Source organism: Python bivittatus, unplaced genomic scaffold (genome assembly GCF_059951505.1).
Source record: "Python bivittatus isolate LINGU-HERP-01145 unplaced genomic scaffold, Pbiv_v1 ctg000480_np1212, whole genome shotgun sequence".
Classification (NCBI taxonomy): Eukaryota; Metazoa; Chordata; class Lepidosauria; order Squamata; family Pythonidae; genus Python; species Python bivittatus.
The window spans coordinates 97679233-97702106 of record NW_028277075.1 but is presented as its reverse complement, the minus strand read 5'-3'; the positions used below and the strand labels follow the sequence as shown (position 1 = coordinate 97702106).

General features: G+C 36.1%; 1 protein-coding gene across 4 annotated transcripts in view; it reads left to right on the top strand.

Moving 5' to 3' along the window:
• NEB (nebulin) overlaps window positions 1–22874 on the top strand; it is a 211260-nt gene that overhangs the window by 65911 nt on the left and 122475 nt on the right. For all 4 annotated transcript variants that reach the window (XM_088146548.1, XM_088146545.1, XM_088146546.1 and 1 more), the window contains exons 47-65: window positions 321–428; window positions 650–961; window positions 3985–4191; window positions 4752–4856; window positions 6159–6266; window positions 7127–7438; window positions 8260–8463; window positions 9171–9275; window positions 9367–9474; window positions 11126–11437; window positions 12896–13099; window positions 15211–15315; window positions 15405–15512; window positions 16260–16571; window positions 17841–18044; window positions 19132–19236; window positions 19761–19868; window positions 21527–21838; window positions 22386–22589. In XM_088146548.1, the coding sequence (XP_088002674.1) occupies window positions 321–428; window positions 650–961; window positions 3985–4191; window positions 4752–4856; window positions 6159–6266; window positions 7127–7438; window positions 8260–8463; window positions 9171–9275; window positions 9367–9474; window positions 11126–11437; window positions 12896–13099; window positions 15211–15315; window positions 15405–15512; window positions 16260–16571; window positions 17841–18044; window positions 19132–19236; window positions 19761–19868; window positions 21527–21838; window positions 22386–22589 (3543 nt within the window). The remainder of the gene's footprint in view (window positions 1–320; window positions 429–649; window positions 962–3984; window positions 4192–4751; window positions 4857–6158; window positions 6267–7126; window positions 7439–8259; window positions 8464–9170; window positions 9276–9366; window positions 9475–11125; window positions 11438–12895; window positions 13100–15210; window positions 15316–15404; window positions 15513–16259; window positions 16572–17840; window positions 18045–19131; window positions 19237–19760; window positions 19869–21526; window positions 21839–22385; window positions 22590–22874) is intronic.

The following is a 22874-nucleotide window of genomic DNA, read 5'->3' as shown; positions in this document are numbered from 1 at the left end:
GGGTCCTGGTATAGGTTTGTAGACCAGCATTGATCAACTTATAAATTACCAGTGTAGACTCTAAGGCCACCTGTGTTTTTCCAAACATTCAGGGTGACCCTCAGAATAATTTTTAACCTGCAGATTCACTGTGCTTCATTCATTTAAATTTGCCTGGGTTTTAATTCTGTTAAGTCCAATTTCCTTTTTCTTCTGGATCTTCCCGCTTTTTCCAGAGTACTAAATGATAATTGGACCTTATAATCATATCTTATAAAGTGTTAATTTTCTGTCTCTGTGTTGAGTATTTTTTAAATAGTTTCATTTCTTTTTCTACATAGAAAATATACAAACATTCTCTGGAAGAAGCTAAGAGGAGAGGATGTGATGTCCGAGCTGATGCAATCCCTATTCAAGCCGCTAAAGCTTCTCGAGAGATCGCCAGCGATGTAAGCTTGCAACTGACGTTGTTTTTTCCCTCTGGACAAAGGTTCTTCTATTCACAGAAGGCCCCTGTGAACAAAAAGGCACCTTTGGAACCAATTTTATCACGTTTAACAATCTGTTACATCGGTGCATATATTCACTTTCACTTTATTACTGTATGATGAAGTCTCAATACAGTACTGACCTTCCTGAGCTTACATTTTACTTTCTGTTTTCTCTGCAGTACAAATATAAGTTAGGTTATGAGCAGGACAAGGGTAAGCTTGTTGGCTTCCGCAGCCTCCAGGATGATCCCAAGCTGGTGCATTACATGCAAGTGGCTAAGATGCAATCAGCTCGCGAGTACAAGAAAGACTACGAGAGCAGCAAAACGCTCTACAACACGCCTGCCGATACTGTCAGCATTGTGGCTGCGAAAGAAGCACAAGCGAACATTACCAATACCAATTATAAAAGGCTCATCCATAATTACATCCTTCTGCCGGATGCAATGAATGTGGAACTGGCCAGAAACATGAATCGGGTTCAAAGTGCTGTAAGATCTTGCTATGTCTTTTTACTAGTAGTTGAAAAATGCTTTTTGTGTGTTTCTTTGAAATACTGCTTTAGTACACAAAGAGGAAAAAAAGAAGAGAATACAAAAGAGCGCACACAAACACACACAGACAAATAACAGAAAAGGAAGGAACAAAGATATATGTTCTATGTCATGTAACATATAAAAATCCTTCAGCCCAATTTTTAAAACCATCATGGAATAATACTGATCAGGCTTTCCATTTCATTGATAGAGAACTCTTAATCAACTGGAATTGATGGTCCGTGACTGAAAACCTGGGATCATACTATGGAAAAGTTATCTTTTTTTCCTGCCTTCCTCACCTGATGAATCCATAATTCTTGCTATAATAATAAGTGCCACCTTTTTGGAATATAAAAATGTGGCCCAATTTCATACCTTTAAACCATATTGATCCTTGTAACACCATATTAACAAAAATAGATATTAAAACAGAACTGGGCAATAATAAAAGAAGCTCATATTGTATTTCCAATATAGTGAACTTGGCAGCCAACACTGTTCAAAATTCTTTGGGATGCCTCATAAATGCAAAAGAAAATCTTGTGTTAAATTAGTCCCATCTAAAAATCATAAGAAACTTACTTAACATTCCTTACAATCCTTAGTCACTGATTTATTAATATGGGACATTCCAATTCTTTAGTCCAGAATTCTTGCTCATAATTAGTACCCTCCTGACTCATCCTCTTTAATTATTTATTTTTAAAAAGGACTGCAGACTTAGAATCTGAAATGCATTCTAATATTGATAATGATTTGGGAATTAAGAAGCTGCTAATGCATCTGGACCAAATTCACAGTCATGTCTATGAGATGGGCAGTTATATAAATTTGATAAATCAATCAATCCAAGTTTTAATTACATTTTGCCATTTTAGGTAATCTGGTTTCCTTTTGCGATAAGTCTAATGGTACAAAAACTTGATTGGAAATTAGCTGATTAAAAATAGCTTGCTCATGACCCCCAAATTATTTGTAATGCTCAGCTGGAATTGTCCCAGTACTGTGTGTGTGTCTGTATACATATATATTTGTTGTGTGAATAAGGATCAAAATTATACTTCTGCCCCACATCCATAAACTCAATGGGACTTTTAATTATTTATGTTGATTTTTTAGCTGAGATTTTAAAAACTGATATATTTACAAATACAACTGAAGAAAATTTCCTTGGAATAATTATTCCCAGATAGTTCAAAGAAGGGAAATCCCAATTTTTACAGAGTTCAATAAAAACACATCTCTAAGTATTATGTAGGGTTTATTCCAATTAAATGAATGACCCAATAAATTATCAAATACACTATCAATGCATGATTTATTTATTTATTTATTATTTATATTTCAAATTTGTCACTGCCCATCTCCCTACAGAGTGACTCTGGGTGGGTTACAGTAAAAACAGAATAAATATTAATTAAAATAAATAAATATTAATTAATTAATTAAAATACACTACAACAACAAACTTCCTATATAATACTTCCAAGAGGCTGATGTTAATTAGGTGTTAATAAGGATTTTAGTATAGAAAATACATAATTATGGGGAAGACATATAATCATCACATTATAACAGTGTGGGTTTAAGTCCACCCACTGTAAAATGTCTTCCATTTGTAGAATAAATACTATTCCAATATCAAATTAAAAACAAGGGGAGATAAACAACACCTTTGATAAGTTCAGCAAGACATCATCCTAGATGAAGAGACAATTCCATTTGTAATAACCTTAGCAACAGTGTACCATATATTGATCCAATTAATAAAAAAGGAGGAAATCTCTAGTTAGTCAAAACTTTTTTCAGACATTCCCATTTGATTGATTGATTTATGTGCCATCAAGTTGTTTTTGACTCCTAGTGACCACATAGATAGATTTTCTCCATGACGATCTATCCCCAACCTGTTTTTTCAAAGTCTCCCAATGATGTACCCATCACTTCTGTAACTGAGTCCATCCACCTTACTGCTGGTCACCCTCTTCTTCTCTTTCCTTCTACCTTCCCCAGCATCTGAGCCTTCTCCAGACAGCTGGGTCTTTGCATAATGTGCCCGAAAATTTCAGACATTTCCATTTCATCATGTCAAAGAAATCTAGTGAGACCACTACTGCAGATTTTAGTTTTTCTGAATGTCGGTTAATAATCTAATAACAGACACTTGTCAACTTTGTATAAAATGAGATTGTGCAAGATGGATTGTTAAAATCAATATCATCCATAATCTATGTGCCAGGGTCCCTGGCAGTAGTTTTGTATTAACATGGAATAAATAAATCAGTCAGCAGGACTGTAAAGTTAGCAGGATAGTCACCAGCCCTCAAAATCATAGTTATATAAATCATGGTGAAGGAGGTTAGAAATTTTTTTTTTTAAAAAAAGGCATTACTGTATAGATCTGCAATGATATTGGGACAAAGAATTCAATATATGTCTTATACCACTCAATGGAATAATTATCTGGACTAGGTGTGTTTCCTGCTTTCACAGATATAATAACATCTATAATTTCTTGGAAAGATGAAGGTGCAGCTTAATTTGGTGTACTTTTAGGAAGATTTATACTATGTATAAATTCATTAAATTCTTCCTAAGTTGCACTATACAATTGAGACTACAAATTAAAATATGCTAATTTATAGAATCAGAATGATTATATACTTCACCTTGAGCATTCTTAAGAAATCAAGTGAGAGACATTGCTGCTCAGTACTTTAGAAAGGAAATACTTGTTTATTAATTAAACAATAAAGCAAGCAATTTTTACAGTATTGCAATGCTTACTCATTCAATAATAAAGCAAGCAAAAGATAAGAGGATTATCCCTTAGCTCAAGGGTGACCTGAAGCTGTAATTCATCATGTCATCATTTAATCATTGGATGCCTCTTTTTGATATGTAGGTAGGGAGGTTTTGTACTGCTACAGTTAAGAGCTGTTCAACTATAGCTGTGTTTTATTCTCTGCCTACAGCTTGAATACAAGCAAGATTATAATGAATGGTACAAAGGGCTCGGTTGGAGCCCTGCGGGTTCACTGGATATGGAGCAGTCCAAGAAAGCCACCGAGATTGCTAGTGACACAAAGTATCGCCAGCACCCGAGCTCTTTCCCGTTTACGAAGCTGAGTGATTCAATGGATATGGAACTTGCAAAGCACAACGCTGATCTTATGAATAAGGTGACCATTGCCGTTCTGAGTGCAAATAATAGCATATACCACACCTCCCCTCCCCTCTCTGTTTAGCATTAGTTTCAGCAAACTATAGATGCAATGTATGTTATGCTATGTGTGGCAGAGATTTTGTAAGAACCACTGAACAATTCCTAGCAGATTTTATAGAACATGATTATTTCTTAGCTGATTTCTCAGCTAACTGGCATCTTTAGTGGTACTGTTACCTATATACCAACATCCTTGAATTGATGTTGTCATAATCTCTTGTGACTTAAAGGGGCTCTGTCCCCTGAAAGGGTTTATGCAGATGAAAATCATTACATTGTACAATATATAGAGGAAAAAGCTAATTTATGGCCAGAAGGTCATCCCAAGCATGTTGCTAAATATATTTCTTCCAGGACATATACCGTACATGCATTTCCTTTGCAGAGAATCTGCACGCATTTTCAATTTTATATTAAAATCAAACTTGACATATACATATTACTATAGCTATCCACCTGACAACATTATTGCATATGAATGCATTTATTGAGCTTCATTATTTTCTTCTCTAATAGCGTGCATACATAGATGCCTGGGAGAAGGATAAGACAACGATTCATGTCATGCCAGATACGCCAGATATTATGCTGGCTAAAGCAAACAAGTACAATTACAGCCAGGTAAGAAAATATCCAAAAATGTGTTTTAGTAACTAGTCATCGTCATGTTGATTATGTTCTCCTTAATGAAATGATTCCTTAATATGTTAATATTTGGAGATGCAGTTTATTGAAACTCTGAGACTATTCTTGGAAATTATGTCTTAATAAGTTGTATTTTTTGAGCAACAGGTAGATTTTTTACCCTTGAACATGTTTTCAAGATGTGTTGTGATTGCATTCAAGGTGTTTTGCAGATACTGTTGTGTCCAAATTTAAAGTGGTGCCTTCACCAATGGCTCTTCAGAATGCACTGTTCAAAATGCTTGCAGTGCTCCTTCTTTATTTTGGTGGACCTTCCCACTTGGAAACATGAAACAACAGTCATTTTGTTACACAATGGAGGTGTTGGATATAGCAATTAATCAAGCAGGTTAACTGATCCAGACGTTCATTCAGTTTTCATTCATTCATTCAACTTGCATTTCATTCAACTTTACTTCCAAGAAAGAACAAGAACATTTAGAATCATGACTGTAAAGTCCTCAGATTCTGTATCAGCTGGTGCTAGTCCAATATGGAGGTGAAGTATGCAGAACAAATAACAATATTGAACATATAATCTTGCTATTATAAACCTAAACTGCTATTATAAACCTGATTTTCTAGAAAGTTTCAGAAATTTTCTAGAGCAAACTTCATACCTCCTAGCTAATTTTAGCAGTTCTGAGTATTTAATGCATTTGTCATATGTTAGATGTTGGCTCCTTTATGACTGTCATGATGGAGGACTGTGCCCTGATTCCTCAGAAATCCCTTCAGTAATCTCTCTCCTTTCTAATTTCTAGGAAGTTGATTTCAATTTGTGATATTTGTTTGAAATGAAATTTGAAGCAAATCAAAAGATTTCTTGTGAGACACATACATGAAAGAGAAAAGAAGCTAAGAATTATGCTAATATTAATAAACATTAGCAGGGCTTTCAGAACTGCTGTGAGAACAGAAAGCTGGCTTGGACAGACTTTTGCCTGATCTAACAGAAAGCTTCTTATATTATTTTGTTCAAATTTTATTTAAACCAAATTTGAAGCAAATATGTTCCTACTCAAATAACAGACAGTGCTTGAGTAAAGCTAAGAATTACAATATTACTAGCCAAGTTTCTTAGGGATTTTGGCACATTCCTGTAACATGACTAGATTTCTCAGGAGGAAACATGAAGCATATTTTGGGTGTGTTTCAATTATACAAGTAGACTGTAAATTTTTAATTTATTCAATTTGCTTTTTCTTCTTTTTAATCTATGCTACTTTTTCATGTTAGAAAGTGTACAAACTTGGATGGGAAGAAATGTTGAAGAAGGGTTATGATCTCACTAATGAAGCCATGTCAGTGAAAGCTGCTAAAGCATCCAGAGACATTGCTAGTGATGTAAGTTATATTGTAAATTCACCCTGATATAGATTTTATGCATTCAGAGCTTAGGCTATGGTTCTTTTTAATGTCAGGGTTTATTCATTTCCACATGATAAATATGTTAATTTAGTTATTTATTAAACAAATTCATATAGCTGCCCAACTCACACACGATAACTCCGGGCGACTTATAGAAATCAAACACCAAATACAAGACCCACTATGCTCCCCCCCCCCGGCGACAACAACACCTTCAAACTAGCCACTCGATGGGCTCCGTATCAACCTGGGATCCCCAGGCCTGCTGGCAAAACCACGTCTTCAGGCCTTTTGGAAGAGTATCAAGGTGGGGGCCAGTCTTATCTCTGGGGATATGATGTTCCATAGGGAGGGAGCCATCATGGAGAATATCCTTTTTCTCGGTCCCACCAGATGAACCTCCTTAATCGGGAGGACTTGTAACATACCATGCCTTCCCGAACTGGTGGGTCGGATAGATGTAACTGGGAAAAGGCAGTCCTTCAATTAACCTGTAAGTTAACTGTAAGTTCACCCCTCTGCCATCATCTCGCTAAGAAGTGACTCTGGTGGTTTACAGTAAAAACATGCTTTAATATATGTACTTTGTCCTTCCTATAAGATTCAACACCTTTGATAAAGCTTTGCACTATAGAAATTTTTGAGCTATGTCCAGACCATTTCTTCACAAGTAAATCCCACACAGATCTGTAGAGGCTTACTAGGTACGTGTACGTAGAAATGCAACCACTGTGAAAATGTTAGATATATGTATAAATCTGACATCCAACAAACCTGGATCTGCAAATTATTCCTGATTTTCAGTTTTTCTGACTCAACTTTTTTTTTTGTTTTAGTACAAGTACAAAGAAGGTTATCGCAAGCAACTTGGCCATCATATTGGAGCTCGTAGTGTAGAAGACGATCCCAAACTTGTGCATTCTATGAATGTTGCCAAGATGCAAAGTGAGAGAGAATACAAGAAAGACTTTGAGAAATGGAAGACCAAGTACAGCAGTCCTGTGGATATGTGGTCAATCTTGGGGGCAAAGAATTGCCAGAAATTGGTCAGTGATATTGATTACCGCAATTACTTGCACCAGTGGACATGTCTGCCAGATCAGAATGATATCATCCAAGCTAAGAAGGTGTATGAACTACAAAGTGATGTAAGCCACATATTTCAACTATTTCATTTGATAAAACTATACTGACTGTGTAGTAGGCTGGAAGTCTTCCCCTGTCTCTTATCCATCCTACGACCAATTAATGGTCCTGCTTGTGTCCTTTACCTTCTTTACTGAGATCTGAATATGCATATTTATTTTCTTATTACTCTTCTTCACTCTCTCTTCCTACAACTTAGAGTAACTCCAGACTCTGATATCCAATTTACATTTTCCCTCTCCCTTTATTAACTTGGTAAGGTTTTTTTTTTTTTGGTCTTGACTTCTCCTATATTTTAATGCAGTTCCTAACTAAATCAAACCTTCCAAAGGATTTTTTTTTTAAATTCCAATTCTATCCTTTTCTGAACCATTGCTCTCAGTGTATAAATATTGGGAAATGTATAATGTGGCAATGTTTAGTAAAACATGAGCCTAGTCCAGGAAAGCAGGAAAAGGATAGGATATACTAAAGGATATACTAAAAAGAGTCAAATCTGGGCTAAGGGGGAGGGAAGGGGAATCATTGTCAGGTTTTCAAAATTCTGTTATTATAGCCCATATTAAAAAGCAGAATTCCTATATTTCTTGCAGTGTCTGTCCTATCTTGAAGGGCTGATGGGAAAAGACCTTTCTCTTTTTCTAACCTTATGTCATAATTTGTGCTTTTATTCATACCACCAAGTTATTACAGAGTCCTAAATCAAAGAGGCATCATCATATGAAAAAGAAATACATGCATAATTCTAGAGCAGTAAGTAAAAAACAAAATATCCTCAGAGGTTTTGTAATATAGAATGATGGCTTCTTTTCTTCCATGCCAGAATGCATATAAATCCGACCTCGAATGGCTGAAAGGCATTGGATGGAATGCGTATGGCTCTCTAGAGTCGGAAAAGAACAAGAAAGCTTCTGAGATTCTGAGTGAAAGGAACTATCGTCAACACCCAGACACGATTAAATTCACAAGCATTCCTGATTCAATGGAAGTTGTTCTGGCAAAAGAAAATTCAAAGCATAGAAGTGATGTGAGTGTTTCTCAGTCTGAGGGTTTTTGCTGCCAGAGAGGACTTGGGGAGACAGTCAGCAGCATAAAGAGGGCCTGAGAGTGGTAGAGGGAAGAATGCAGTAGATCCTGCAGTATAATGTAGTTGCTTCTTTCCAGCCCTGAACATATGTTTCTTCAGAAGTAAGGTACACTGTGTTCAAATAACCTCAAGGTAGTTTAGGAGTTTGTGTTCAGGACTGTAGCTGTCTTTAGTTTAATTGCAGCTAAGACCCGCTGAATTAACAGAGCTTGCTTCCAAGTAAATAAGAATAAAATTCTGTTATGGTAAATATATTAAAAAAAAAAATTAGTGTAGGAAGAATGATGGTGCTCATGGGATTTAGTTAGCAAAATGTTAATTTTTTGTAAATTTGGTTTTATTCCTCTCTAAAAATTAGTGTGAATGAGTGTCCTTGATGATATAATGAGGTTTATTTAATTTAAGGATGAAGCAAAAGAATCTCTTCTGCATAAATGCTCCACTTTGTGGGTAGACTATGAAGAGGGATCTTTCTACCAGCGTTTTCATAACTATTTTCTTCTGCTTCTACATCTTCAGAACAGCTCATAATGTTTTGCATTAGCTAGATAAATATTTCTATTGTGCTGTGAAAGGTGACATTGCATATAATTATTTTTATCACTGAAAAATGATATTATTCATTCTTTTTTGTGTTTGTTTTCTAGAGACTTTATCGAGAAGCTTGGGACAAAGATAAGACTCAGATTCATATCATGCCTGACACTCCTGAAATTGTTTTGTCCAGAATCAACTTAATTAACTTGAGTGATGTAAGTTTGTTACTGGCTTAATTGCAGAACCGAACATTTAGTGTTGTACTAGTAGTGTTGCACTCCTAACTTTCATTGGCTTTCTTCTTAGAAACTCTACAAATTAGGATTGGAAGAATTGAGAAAGCAAGGCTATGAGCTTCCAGTTGATGCCATACCGATCAAGGCAGCAAAAGCATCTAGAGAAATTGCCAGTGAAGTAAGGAACTCTGTTTATGTATTTTGGCATGCAGTGATTTGTTAAATCTTCACCTTATCTGGTCTCCCATGGGAGGGTAAACTGAGGCCCTACCCTACTTTCCATAGGCCTCTGAAAGCAATCCATTCAGGCCACTGATAAGGCCTGAGAGCCTGCTCCTTGATGGAGAGATAAATGAGTATCTTGTATATCATAAGGGGTCTTTGACTTTTACTGGGGCTTTGTTTCAGCCTTGCCTACCATTGGCATGCTGGCCCCAATCATTGGTTTATATGTACAACCACACACTCACACAGTCCCCCTCTTTTTAATATTATCTCATTCACCAATTAAGTAGCTAATTAGTCCTAGTGAGATTTTTCAATACAGAATGATATTTTCTATTATCATTATCATGCATTTACATAAAATAATTTAAGATACCATTTTAATTAAGGGTATTAAATATCCTCCTGGACTCTAACCATTTTCAATTTTGAATGGTTAGATCATTCGAATGGCTCATCTAATTAATGTAAATAAAAATAGAAAGGTAATTTTAACTCTTGACCTTTTTGAAAAACAGAATCAGGAAATTCTAAATCCTTCTCTTATAACTTAAAATACTACCTCAAACCATTCTTCACTTAAAAGTCATGCATTTGAGATGGGATATCAATGTTACTGAGTTACTTAAAAGAAATACTCTAAATTAACACCCTAAATTTAAGATGATCTTCAGTCAAGGAAGATTACCCCCCCCCCAACATACATCTTCCCTTAGGTACATAAACCACCTGCGTGACTTTGGACTAGTTGCGCTCTCTTAGCTCTTGACTGGAAAGTTCAAAAACATCTACCTGCCAACCTGCATTAGATTAACATGGCAGATGGATGATAATCTTCAATGAAGAGGCCTGCATCCTGCAGTGGATTGATTTAGGCTGATAATATATATCTCTATAGCCATCTTTCTCTCAACCAACAAAATCTCTGTGTGTTGGCCATCATCTCCAACATGTCAATTTAAGGTAGTTAATCACAGATGAAATTAGTCCTGGAGACCATCCAGCAGTGTTGTGTACAGCTGTTTGCACTTCCAAGTCATTCCCTTGTTTTCAACCAGATTTCCCGTTCCTAGAGAATGAGAATTACTCACTTGCCATGTAATGAACATCCCAATTAACAGATAATCATTGGAGGTGGGGGGAATAATTCATTTTCCTATTGGGTTAATATAGTACTTAAATAAGTACAATAATAAGCTTAATAATAATATTTAATAGGACTTAATAATAAATACCTTTAATGAGCCCTTCTAAAAAAACTGAATGCTTTTTATTATTATTGCAATGAAAAGAAAAAAATGCTTCCTAATGCTCATGTCTCAGGCTTCTCTTCATTTTCCATTCCTTGCCAATCCCTTGCATGCTCCCCACATCTACATCAAGAGGGAGGGAAGTAATGGCATGGGGAAGAAACATCCATTCCACTGGCAAATATTTTTCCATCGGTTGAGAGATACCTGTGGGTGTGACCCAGTCATACTGGAACTCAGCACCTGATATGTAGTGATCAAACTGACTGGAAAGAAAAATCCAATTTAGCATTTTTAGTGATACGGGAAACTAGAGGAAAAGTTTTTTTTCTCCCTCTCTCTCTCTCTGTGCAGTACAAATACAAAGAGGCATACCGTAAGCAGCTGGGTCACCATGTGGGAGCTCGCAGCATAGAGGATGACCCTAAACTTGTGCATTGTATGAATGTTGCCAAGATGCAAAGTGAGAGAGAATACAAGAAAGTTTTTGAGAAATTGAAGACCAAGTATAGCAGTCCTGTGGATATGTGGTCGATCTTGGGGGCGAAGAATTGCCAGAAACTGGTCAGCGATATCGATTACCGTAATTACTTACATGAATGGACATGTCTGCCGGATCAAAATGATGTCATCCATGCCAAGAAAACATATGATCTTCAAAGTGATGTAAGTGTCATTTTAGCAACTTTGTAAATATAAAGCCATACCTAATAGAAGGCAACCACCCTCTTCTGCTCAGTGTTAGCTGTGCTCTAAACAAAACCATTATGGATCACTCAGTTAATTTGAATGAGTTTTGGTTTTATATTGTTTCTCAAGGTTTAGGGTACTATACTTTAAGAAGCAGTATCATTAGTAAAATGTTGAGTAATGAAGTAGGAAAACTAATACACCAAGTGAATAAGAATTTATAAGTTCAGAACCTCAGGCTGATTTCAGGCTGCTCAAGAATGGGATAACAGTGATGGAATACACACACACACATTCAGATCTTACAATGATACAGATCTAGTGCTGATTTAGTATTGAATATGAGTAAGCATAATCATATCACATCTCTTCAGAAACAGCTATAGTAGATATCAGTATATATCCAAGCCCAATTCAAGTTGGAAGTATTGATTTATAGTGGAATTCTATACATGTTTATTTGAGAATAAGACATGTTGGGTTCAGCGTTTACTCACAGATAAACGAGTATAAGGTATCAACCAAAATCCTAAATGATTTAGAACAGGTCTACACTAATTTTTTTTATCCCAAATCTCCACACTTTCTGAAAATGCTGGGGGATAAAATATAATTCATCTGGAAAATATTAGCTTAAGAAGTCAGATTCAGGTCCTGGATATTTCTGAGTGCACATATTCCCAGATGATCTTCCTCTTTAGGTTGATCTTTGCAAAAAAACAGAGGCCTTTTGGTGATAGAATGTGTATTTAGCTGCTTCCTTTTTCTGGAAGCAAGCTAAAATACTTGTGTTTCTTCTCTCTCTCTCTCTCTCTCTCAAATTTAGCTTTTCTTTATCAGTTGTTTTTTTAGCTGTATTTCTTCACTTTTTAATTTCACTTTAGTCAATGCCTGCAACTCACTTTGAGTTTTTTTCTGAAATAGAAAACAGAACGGCAATTTAGCTAATTAGATCCAAAGATTAAAGTTACTTAGTAAGTTTGTACAAATTGGACTTTGCCTCCTGCAGTAGCTACTACCTGTGTCCAGAAAGGGTACTTTCAAGGGTAAGCAGTTGAAATAGAAGTCAGGAATGAAAAACCACAATTACAGTGACTGATCTGTCCATTCAGTTCTTTGTTTAAACTATTCTAAAAGTAATTTACATTGCAACAATAATTTAAGGGATGTGTTTTTAGGTTGTGAGAGTAAAGTCCTCAAGGATAACTTTCCTTCCTTCCTTCCTTCCTTCCTTCCTTCCTTCCTTCCTTCCTTCCTTCCTTCCTTCCTTCCTTCCTTCCTTCCTTCCTTCCTTCCTTCCTTCCCTCCCTCCCTCCCTCCCTCCCTCCCTCCCTCCCTCCCTTCCTTCCTTCCTTCCTTCCTTCCTTCCTTCCTTCCTTCCTTCCTTCCTTCCTTCCTTCCTTCCTTCCTTCCTTCCTTCCTTCCTTCCTTCAGAATATCTATAAATCAGATCTTGAATGGCTCAGGGGTATTGGCTGGTCTCCAGCTGGTTCCCTGGAAGCAGAGAAGAATAGGAGAGCTGCCCAGATTTTGAGTGACTATCAATATAGGCAACACCCGGACACTCTCGCATTTACCAGCCCTCTTGATTCCATGCCTATGACTTTGGCAAAACATAACTCAGAACTTATGAATCAGGTAAGTTTTATCTATGATCCTTTCTTTAAATACATATCCACACATCATTTACTTTGGTAGAATATTTATACTGTTTTCTGTAAGACTTCAAAATAACTTATATAGTTGTTCTACTTAAGTTTTAAAGTTTTAAAGATGCATATAAAGATGCATCATCCACTTCAGTTTGCTTTTTGGAGTTGGGGGGAAAGTTCAGAAGACATGGCAAAGCATTTCTAACCATAGGCCAAAATACTGCCATGTTGAAATGTTCCAATACATTTCCCTATACCACAGGCTGGCATTCTTTTCTGCAAGTTTTTAAAAATCTTTCCCTACTAAGCATATTAAGCAATGTGATGAACAGTAATGAGACTAAGCAAATTCTCCCAGTCTGGAATGTGGAAAACCCTCAGAAGACTTAGAATCCATCAGATCCTCAGCTTTTCTATTCCATCCCCGTTCCATGGCCTGGCACACCTTTTGGAGAGGGTTGCTTTACAAAGCCAAGGTCTGGCCTTGGCTAGTGGGAAGCATAAGGTGGAGCTAGTACACCCCTTCAGAGGGGGAACCTGGGATATTCCTCAGGCTCCTGGACTACTGAGGCTGGGATCATAGAATGCTTCCTTACAGCGTGTCCACAAGCCCTGCCTCTTTTGTATATACATTGGCATGTAATGCTCGCATACAAAGGAGGCAGAGCTTGTGGCACTGTGTAACTCCTTCTGTCATTCTAGAGGTCCATGTACTCTTACTTTAAATGACAGCCAGGCTTTTCCAAGATTTTTTACACGCATGTTCTTTCTGAGCTTCCTGCTTATACATGCATAATACCCCTTCAGATTATTTTTGTAGGCATTTTGTATATACTATAATTCCTAGCTTTTGCAAACATGCAATCACTTGAACAGATAGCTCATATCTTGTGCACACTGTCTGCATTTGTTAATGCTTTGCAATATTTCTGCTGAACCCCATACAATTTCCAGACTCCCAGAACTGTTTACCATTTTATAAAAGAAAGGGAACATTGATAAATACATGAAGTATATTCATATTATCTATAATTTAATTTACATTTAACTTGAAATTAATCAAATTTAGTTTTTGACCTGCCTTTCCCTACTTTTTGGAGTGGGTTCCTGACATACCATTCGAAACCCATGATATGAAAAAAATTGCACTCCTTTGCCTTAGGTGGTAGAGATAGATTGCAACATTTTGTTATAGGTCCCACTTTATTCCCCTGAAACAGCAGTTCTGTTACCACTTGCCTGTCTTGCCTCTTGCTTTCAGTAAAGCTTCTAGTCCTCTGACTTCACTGTCCATGGCCAGCTTGAAATAATTACCCATCATTCTTACCATCATCTCTTTTTCCGTCTTAGTTCTAGCACAAAGATGGAACCTGGATAGGGTTCCAAAGTGGAGTTACAGATTTTTCATTTCTCTGATTGCATTTGGTGAAGATTTATCAATGAGTATTATATTCAACTCCATTATCATGAGAGGCAAATGTTTTCCAGTTTAATAGAGGAGGTTTAAGAATATTTATGAGTGTGTGTGCCCCACTTCATCTACAGTTACAAGGAATTACAGATTCTCCAAATTAGAAGAAAATGCTGAACCAGTGCATAGCATTGTAGCAGAACCAGTGGCATTCATCTGAATTACAAGCAGCTAATCTAGGTTCTTCCCTAGAACAGTATGATGAACTTAGTAGAACTCATCAAGAATGGTCTTGGAAACCCCTTAAACGTCTTGCTACTGATTAATTCTTGATGAAGAAACTCCTTGCTAAAGAGATTTGGATTTTATTTATGCAACAAGAATGCTTCTTATCACAAATAATGAATCTATTTATATTCACCTTGGTTTCCAACCCTGGCTTTCAAAATGAATAAGTTAAAAATGTTATAAGTAAACTTTAAGTAATACTTTGTCATCCATTTTTGGATCTAGCAGAATCTTATATACTTGGCTGCTTTTTGTATTCTGTAATTACAGTGCTGGTATTAACAATATAAAATGGGTTTCATAATTTCCACCCACAACACAGAATTAAAACTGATCCTATGTTACAATTTTAATAACCACTACACTGATTATTTAACTGTGTCTTTTTTTTTTTTTAGCGTATGTATGTTGATGCTTGGAATAAAGATAAAACCAACATCCATATTATGCCTGACACTCCTGAAATTCTACTATCACAACAGAACAAAATCAACTACAGTGATGTAAGTGGATTTCTATTCATCAAATCTATGAGAAGGGACGGGGGAAAGTGCCCTCAGAAATACTAAAGCAGTATTTTTCATCCATTTAGAAACTATACAAAATGTCATTGGAAGAGGCCAGGAAGAGGGGGTATGATCTTCGGGTAGATGCAATTCCTATCAAGGCTGCTAAAGCATCCAGAGATATTGCAAGTGAGGTATGTAGTTGTATGAATTTATTTATTTATATTTCAAATTTGTCACTGCCCATCTCACTGTGGAGTGACTCTGGGCGATTTACAGTAAAATAGAATAAACATTAATTAAAATAGACAAATAGTAATTACTTAAAATATGCTAAAAACAAACTTCCTTTATAATGTAATACAAACCACAAGTTTTTATTTTGCTTGCAGTGTTATCTAGAATTTGGAGACTTTTCATTTACAGCAAGAATTGGATTCTTTTGAGGCTTTGTTGAGCATGTGAAACCATAATTTATTGCAACTGTTACAACCCATTTCAATATTTGAGATTTAAATGGGCTGAGTAGTTTTCCTTGGCAGTATTGATAGTACGGGCATTTAATTTTTCAACCAAAATAACTGCATAGATAAATGGAGTGTGCCTTCACCTGCCTTATTCAATTACTCCATGGTTTTTTTTCTCTCTCTCTGGATATACATTAGAGATCATTGATACAGAAAGCAACCTAGGAAATGAAATGAAAGCATAGAAAATAGGAATTATATTTTTCCCCTTGTAAAATACTGAAGACTGAAACAGTGGGCATGAAGTCCAAATCCATGTATAAAAATATAAGTGGTTTTGTACAAACATCTTACTGAAGTTATAGGTCTGTACAAATACTTGGTTTAAACTCTGTACGATAACTGCTTCTGGATCTTAGGGATCCCAGGGTAAGTAAAACTTTGTTTTACACTGCTTATTATTGTTGTCAACAGTACAAGTACAAAGAAGGCTATCGCAAGCAGCTGGGCCACCACGTGGGAGCTCGTTGTGTGGAAGACGATCCCAAAATTGTGCATTCCATGAATGTCGCCAAGATGCAGAGTGAGAGAGAATACAAGAAAGTCTTTGAGCAATTGAAGACCAAGTACAGCAGTCCTGTGGATATGCTGTCGATCCTGGGGGCAAAGAATTGCCAGAAACTGGTCACCGACATTGATTACCGTAATTATTTGCACCAGTGGACATGCCTCCCAGACCAAAATGATGTTATCCATGCCAGGAAGGCCTATGAACTACAGAGTGATGTAAGTAATGATGGGATCTAACCTCCCTGGAACTGATCCAAAATAATATAGGAGAACAAATTTCATGAGTTTTGAAAAAGTCAGCAAGATTTGGTTCATTAAAATATGGTTAGGTTGGAAAATATTTCTTAAAAAATTTGAAAAGGCATTCAGTAATATTTGTGCTTCCAAAATTCTGTCCCCATACTTAATTTTTATGTTACTTAAGTTGAAGTCAGAAAATTTACAGAACAGTTTGATAGAATGTTGTGACTTTGTGGAAGCTGCTGTTTAAATCCATATTGTACACTCTAGCATATGTTGCATCATTAACATTCATGTACTTGTTAAATGTAAATATGGAAGAAAAGTCTAACCGGGATCCCCAACATGGCACCTGGCATATGCTGCAAAATTCCCTGATTCTTTTAATATTTATATTAAAAACAAATTATTTAAGTTTAAAAATAATGGGAAGCATGATGGAAATCAAATCAGCACTCTCAGCATCATTTTTATTTCCAAAAATGCTTCAGAGGATCTTATCCATCTATAATTTAGGTGGTTGAATATTTCTTTTGTGGCAACCATAATGTGAATGGTCACTCACAGTCATTGTCTCAACATTCCAAATCTGAATATGAACCTAAAAAAGTTGGGGACCACAAATCTAAAATACATCTTAGTTTATAAATACATAAATAAAGTACTATTAGAGACTGTAATTGTGACAATAGTGTAATACCTAATTCGCAAGTCTTATTGATTTTTTAAAAAAATTGGGTGAAAACCCCCAACTTTTTAGCTCAGTTGAAAAAACTAAACTCACAGTTATAGATAAATCTAAGGTTTTTGTTTTCTCAGTAAGACCATTGTCTCTGACATTTGCTGTAGTAAGGATCCAGAAGAGCTGATTTCTCATTTCATTGTAAACGGTGATGCTAGCTGATGTGATTAGAGATTATTAAAATAAAAAAATGCCCATACTGATGACATTTGTGATTGCAAGGATGTGAGGAAGGGAGGGGAGAGTGTATTTTGTATACCTGACTTTAAAGGAAGTACAAAGCCTACTACTCTGATAATATACACAGTAGTGAGTTTCAGTTCGTAATCTCTTTTAAGTATGAATGAGTTTGGGTCCATGACTAAAACATGTAATTCAGGACAATACAAACCATAGGGCACATGAAGAAGGAACTTGCTATAGTGTGTAGGATCAAAGGCAAAGCTTTGGGGAGTTAGACCTTCATTGTTGACTAAATGCCTTTTTTATGTCCTACATCGCAGAATTCCTACAAGTCTGACCTTCAATGGTTGAGAGGCATTGGGTGGGTCCCTATTGGTTCCCTGGAGAATGAAAAAGTCAAGAAGGCTGGAGAGATCCTAAGTGAAAAGTTGTATCGTCAGCCTCCAGACACATTCAAGTTCACAAGTGTACCAGATTCTCTAGAAATAGTTTTGGCTAAGCATAATGCAGAAAATATGAACAAGGTGAGTACTAATGGCCTGCTTTAGATATGTAACTGTCTATTAAAAATGATACTTTATGCAAGAGGTTTAAGAAATTAAATTTAATAATTAACATGGCACTTTTAAACCTTGTACTGGCTTTTTCATTCTTTTTCTATTTTTAAGCTGTGCATTATGTTCAACATAAGTCAGAAATCCAATGACATTAGGTGACTGGGAAATGAAACAATTAAATAGGGAAACACAAATAATATGTATATTAGACAAAAGAACTGCAAACCCATTTGCAATTTTTCCTTAAGGAATGTTTTTGAACATAAAGGGACTGGTGCATCCTTTGGATCCTAGGATTCTTTTATTTGATACTAGCAATTAGAATGATTTATTTAAGACCTTGTCGCTAAAATCTGCAGTGCTTGCATTTGAGCAACACTGCAAATTCGTGTTTGTAAGATGTAAGTTTGTAAGATCCCATGGGTACAGCATTTGTTAAATAGAAATCTTTGATGCTGTTAATAGCTACTAAATGTATTTGTAAAATCAGTAATCTACTACTTCATTCATCTTTGATAGAATTTAGTACTAGGGAGTGCTTTCTGATGTAATCTGCACTAATTATCAACAGAGATCTCTGGAATGGGGTAAAACATTCTGCTAAATGTATATTAGAATTACTCTATTGAAATGTTATTGGTGGGAGGAGGAGGCCGGATTGTAATATGTATTGGCTCAAAATGTGTTGGTGTGCTCAAAATGAAATAAATTTGTGGATAAACCTGATACATTTTTTAGAAAAATACTTGACTAAAGGGACATCTGCGGGGGGGAGGCTGTTGTGTGAAAGATGACAGCTGCACCTGTGTGATCGCAGACCTGCCTTTTATATATGCATTGCACACAAAAAAGAAGTGGGACTTTGATTGCACATTGTGACTTTTTTGACCTGAGGATCGCCCTACTTGACAATAATGTAAACGTTCTCTAATATTTGTTACTGATATTTCTACTTGAGCTTTCAGGGTGAAAAAATGGGATTAAAGAAAAACTCAAGTTAGTTTCATTCCAATGCCTATTTTATTTTCTTCCTTGTCTTTTTTTATTTTTACAGCGTTTGTACACTGAAGCTTGGAATAATGACAAGACACAAGTTCACATAATGCCTGATACCCCTGAAATCACTTTAGCAAGACAGAACAAGTTCAACTACAGTGAGGTGAGGTCACTGGATTGAAGCTCTACCGAACATTCTGATCATCATGTGCACCCACTGCCTGAAGAGCGTTCCCTAGGAGATGTTCCTGGTGAAGAGCTGATAATCAGCTGCAGTGGAGTACAGGACTGAGGAGAGGAGGAGAAAGGCTTATGAGAAAGGACAGATCAAAGGGGAGAGAAAAGCTTATGGGAATCCTGCTCATAGCTTGCCACTTCCTCAGCATTTTTCTCACCAGTAGCCTAAAAGAGTGTGCACAGTGTGTGGTCTACCAAAGCTATGGGCATGAACCTCAGTCCCAAAAGTTGTTGTCAAGTTGTAATATTTAATGTGCAGGCAGGGGAGAACGATGACATACCTGGATGTTTTATGTCTGAACTAAGCATTTCTGGTTCCTTTCTCACTAAAATAATTTTGAAGAAGTTGTATAGTAAGGACTGTTACATTCAGTCTGTCTGCCTACATTGTTTATCATTAAGTAAGAGCTGTAAATATTAATATTTTCTTCTTTCTATCATTTTAAAAAGAATTTATATAAACTTTCCTTGGAAGAGGCAAGGAAGAGAGGATACGATTTGCGAATCGATGCAATTCCAATTCAGTCTGCCAAGGCATCCAGAATTATTGCCAGTGATGTAAGTCTTTATTTTCGTGGGATGAAAGTGAATTCTCCCATGTGGGAACATTTTCTCTTTAAAAATCAGATCTTAACTACCTGCTGAATTTAATGGGACTTCTTTCCAAGTGAAATTTGTTTAGGGCTTCAGCATTATAGCTGAATCCTATATACAATAATTCAAAAACAAGTCCTTCTTAATGTCAAAGCACTGAAAACGTTACGTAGATTGGTAATGAAAAGTTTGCAAGAAAATCAAGTTCAGCAAACACCAAATTCCCAACATTTCAACCTGAACTACACATACTGTCCACTACTCAGATCAGAAACTTCCTTTCTAAGTATATTTTTTAAAATGGTAAATTCTGCTACATTTAGAGTAAGAGTTAAAGCTAAGAAGAGGGAAAAGGGACTTGCTTTAATACAATTATACCACTGATTTATCCTCAGAACACACAAAATACTTCATTTTAATTTCCCAAAGTTACTAAGGAGTTCAACAGTGAATGCATGTGGAGAACTTTTTGATTACAATAGTAGCTTCTTTTTCAAGGAGAACAACAGTCTATACTTCAGTGATTTTTTACAAAATGAATTTCTTGCTCTGGGGAATTTCAAATAAATCTGCAGTTCAAAATTTAAAATCAGAGAAATATTGCAGTTAACACAGAACTTTCTGTCTCTGATATGAACTCTTAAAAAGCAGCCTCTGTGCATTCTTGGGGTAACTATGCTCAGTCACCTGTCTTAATAGAGTTTATGAATAGATTGGTCACAGATTGAAAAAAAATGGGAAGATGCATCAAGGGAACAGGAGTTATGTCACTTCATGCTAGTTTTGGAAGCTATCAGATGCCAAATTTTCCTGGTTAGTGAAGCAAACTGTAGCTCCTTCAGAACTGTAGAAATCAGCTCCTCAGGCAAGTGGAATAGTTCTTAACTTCAGGCAAGAATAGCAGCATTTCTTGCTGGTAGAGATAGGATTATGCTTTCATTTGAATTTTTAATATTTGGTTGCACACTGTCAGTTGCAGCTCTTCAAGGACTTAATATTGGCAGTAATGTTGAATAGTTCTCTTTCTCTCTCTTGTGATAGTGGTTTCCCATTATATCTTGTAAGCTCTCCAAACTATGGCATGAATTATTACAAATTTAACTTATATTCAAGAAATATACTTTGTAGTACTTCCACAAAGCAAAAACATTAAAACATAAGAAAATATATTAATTACTATCAATCTCTCAAGGAACAGCTTACTTTGTCTTTGCAAATTCCACTATGAAGCCAAATGTACAAATGATAGATAATTCAGAGTGCTCCATAGCCATTACACAAGGCAGAACAACACTGAAAACTCTTCTTCACTCTAATTCAAAGCCATGAGTTATGGAGGCTTACACCCTTCAGAATCCAAAAGGAACATTACCTGTATATTGCTGCCCAAATATCCTGACTAGTGTCAAAAGTGTCCAGAACCATTCACCATTATCAGAGTGGGAAAGAGCTAATAATGACTTATTCTTGTTGTATTTTTCTTCATTAAAGTAATTCTTCTTAAGAAAATACAATAGATGTACACATGCATAAAATACATTTTTTAACTTTGCTATTATAGTTCAGATACCAAAAAGAAACATAAGTGGATGACTTACTGTATGCTTGTGCATTTATTTCAGTACAAATATAAGGAAGGTTATCGCAGGCAACTTGGCCATCACATTGGAGCTCGTTGTGTAGAAGATGATCCTAAAATTGTACATTGTATGAATGTTGCCAAGATGCAAAGTGAGAGAGAATACAAGAAAGTCTTTGAGAAATTGAAGACCAAATATAGCAGTCCTGTGGATATGTGGTCCATCTTGGGGGCGAAGAATTGCCAGAAACTAGTCAGCGATATTGATTATCGCAATTACTTACATGAGTGGACATGTCTGCCGGATCAGAATGATGTCATCCATGCTAAGAAAGCTTATGATCTTCAGAGTGATGTGAGTATAATTTTGTCTTGGACTATACCAGTTGGGAGAGGGGCAATCACACTATCTCAGGTCCATTTCTGCCACATGCATGTACAAAATATTGATAGTAGTGGCATTTAATTGTTTAACCCAAAGTGTTACATGGATGAGCAACGATGACTCTTCACTCAGGCTGCTCCATTACATCACAGTCTTTTCTCTTTCTCCAAGTGTATATTAGAGAGTTATACAAAAGTCTGGAGAACCATGAAATAAATATTATTAGTGTCTTCTGAAGTGTCTATTTGGTTTTGTTCTCTCCCAAATAGAATTTCCTTCACATACTCATGAAACACATACTTGTGTTCTATCTAAAACAGGGGGCATTATTTCACTGGATGAGATTACAAATGTCCTGAACATAGATTATACCTTGGATGTTTTTCAAGATTTTCAAGGATTTCTTTATATATATTCCCCAGATCAGCAATATTTAGAAGGTGTCATAAGTGCCATCAGATCTAATTGTATTTCCAAAAATGCAAGATGATCTTTCTAATGAACTTCTAATTCACAGAATTACTACAAATCAGACCTTGAGTGGATGAAAGGCATTGGTTGGGTCCCGATTGGTTCACTGAATGTTGAGCATGTTAAGAAAGCTGGAGAGATCCTGAGTGAAAAGATGTACCGCCAGCCTCCAGAGAGTTTAAGCTTCACCAGTGTGACAGATTCTCTACCGATGGAATTGGCCAGGCATAATGCCGAAATCATGAACAAGGTGAATTCTGACTATGCAAATGACAAATTAGCCTTTATAATTATTGCAAACATTTGGTGTGATTCAAAATAAAATTCAGAAGGTCGGATTTGAACCTAAGTTTTTTCCAGTACCACTGATTTCCATTCTGTAACTTTGTAAATAAATATGTCCATAAATGTATTAACTCTTGTTGGACAAAGTATAGTTTGTACTGCACATCAACCATAAGATGGTTATGACCTTTATATAGTCTTCTGCTGCAAAGAATTTTAGAGTCTCTTTCCCAGTGTTGTTAACTTCCTA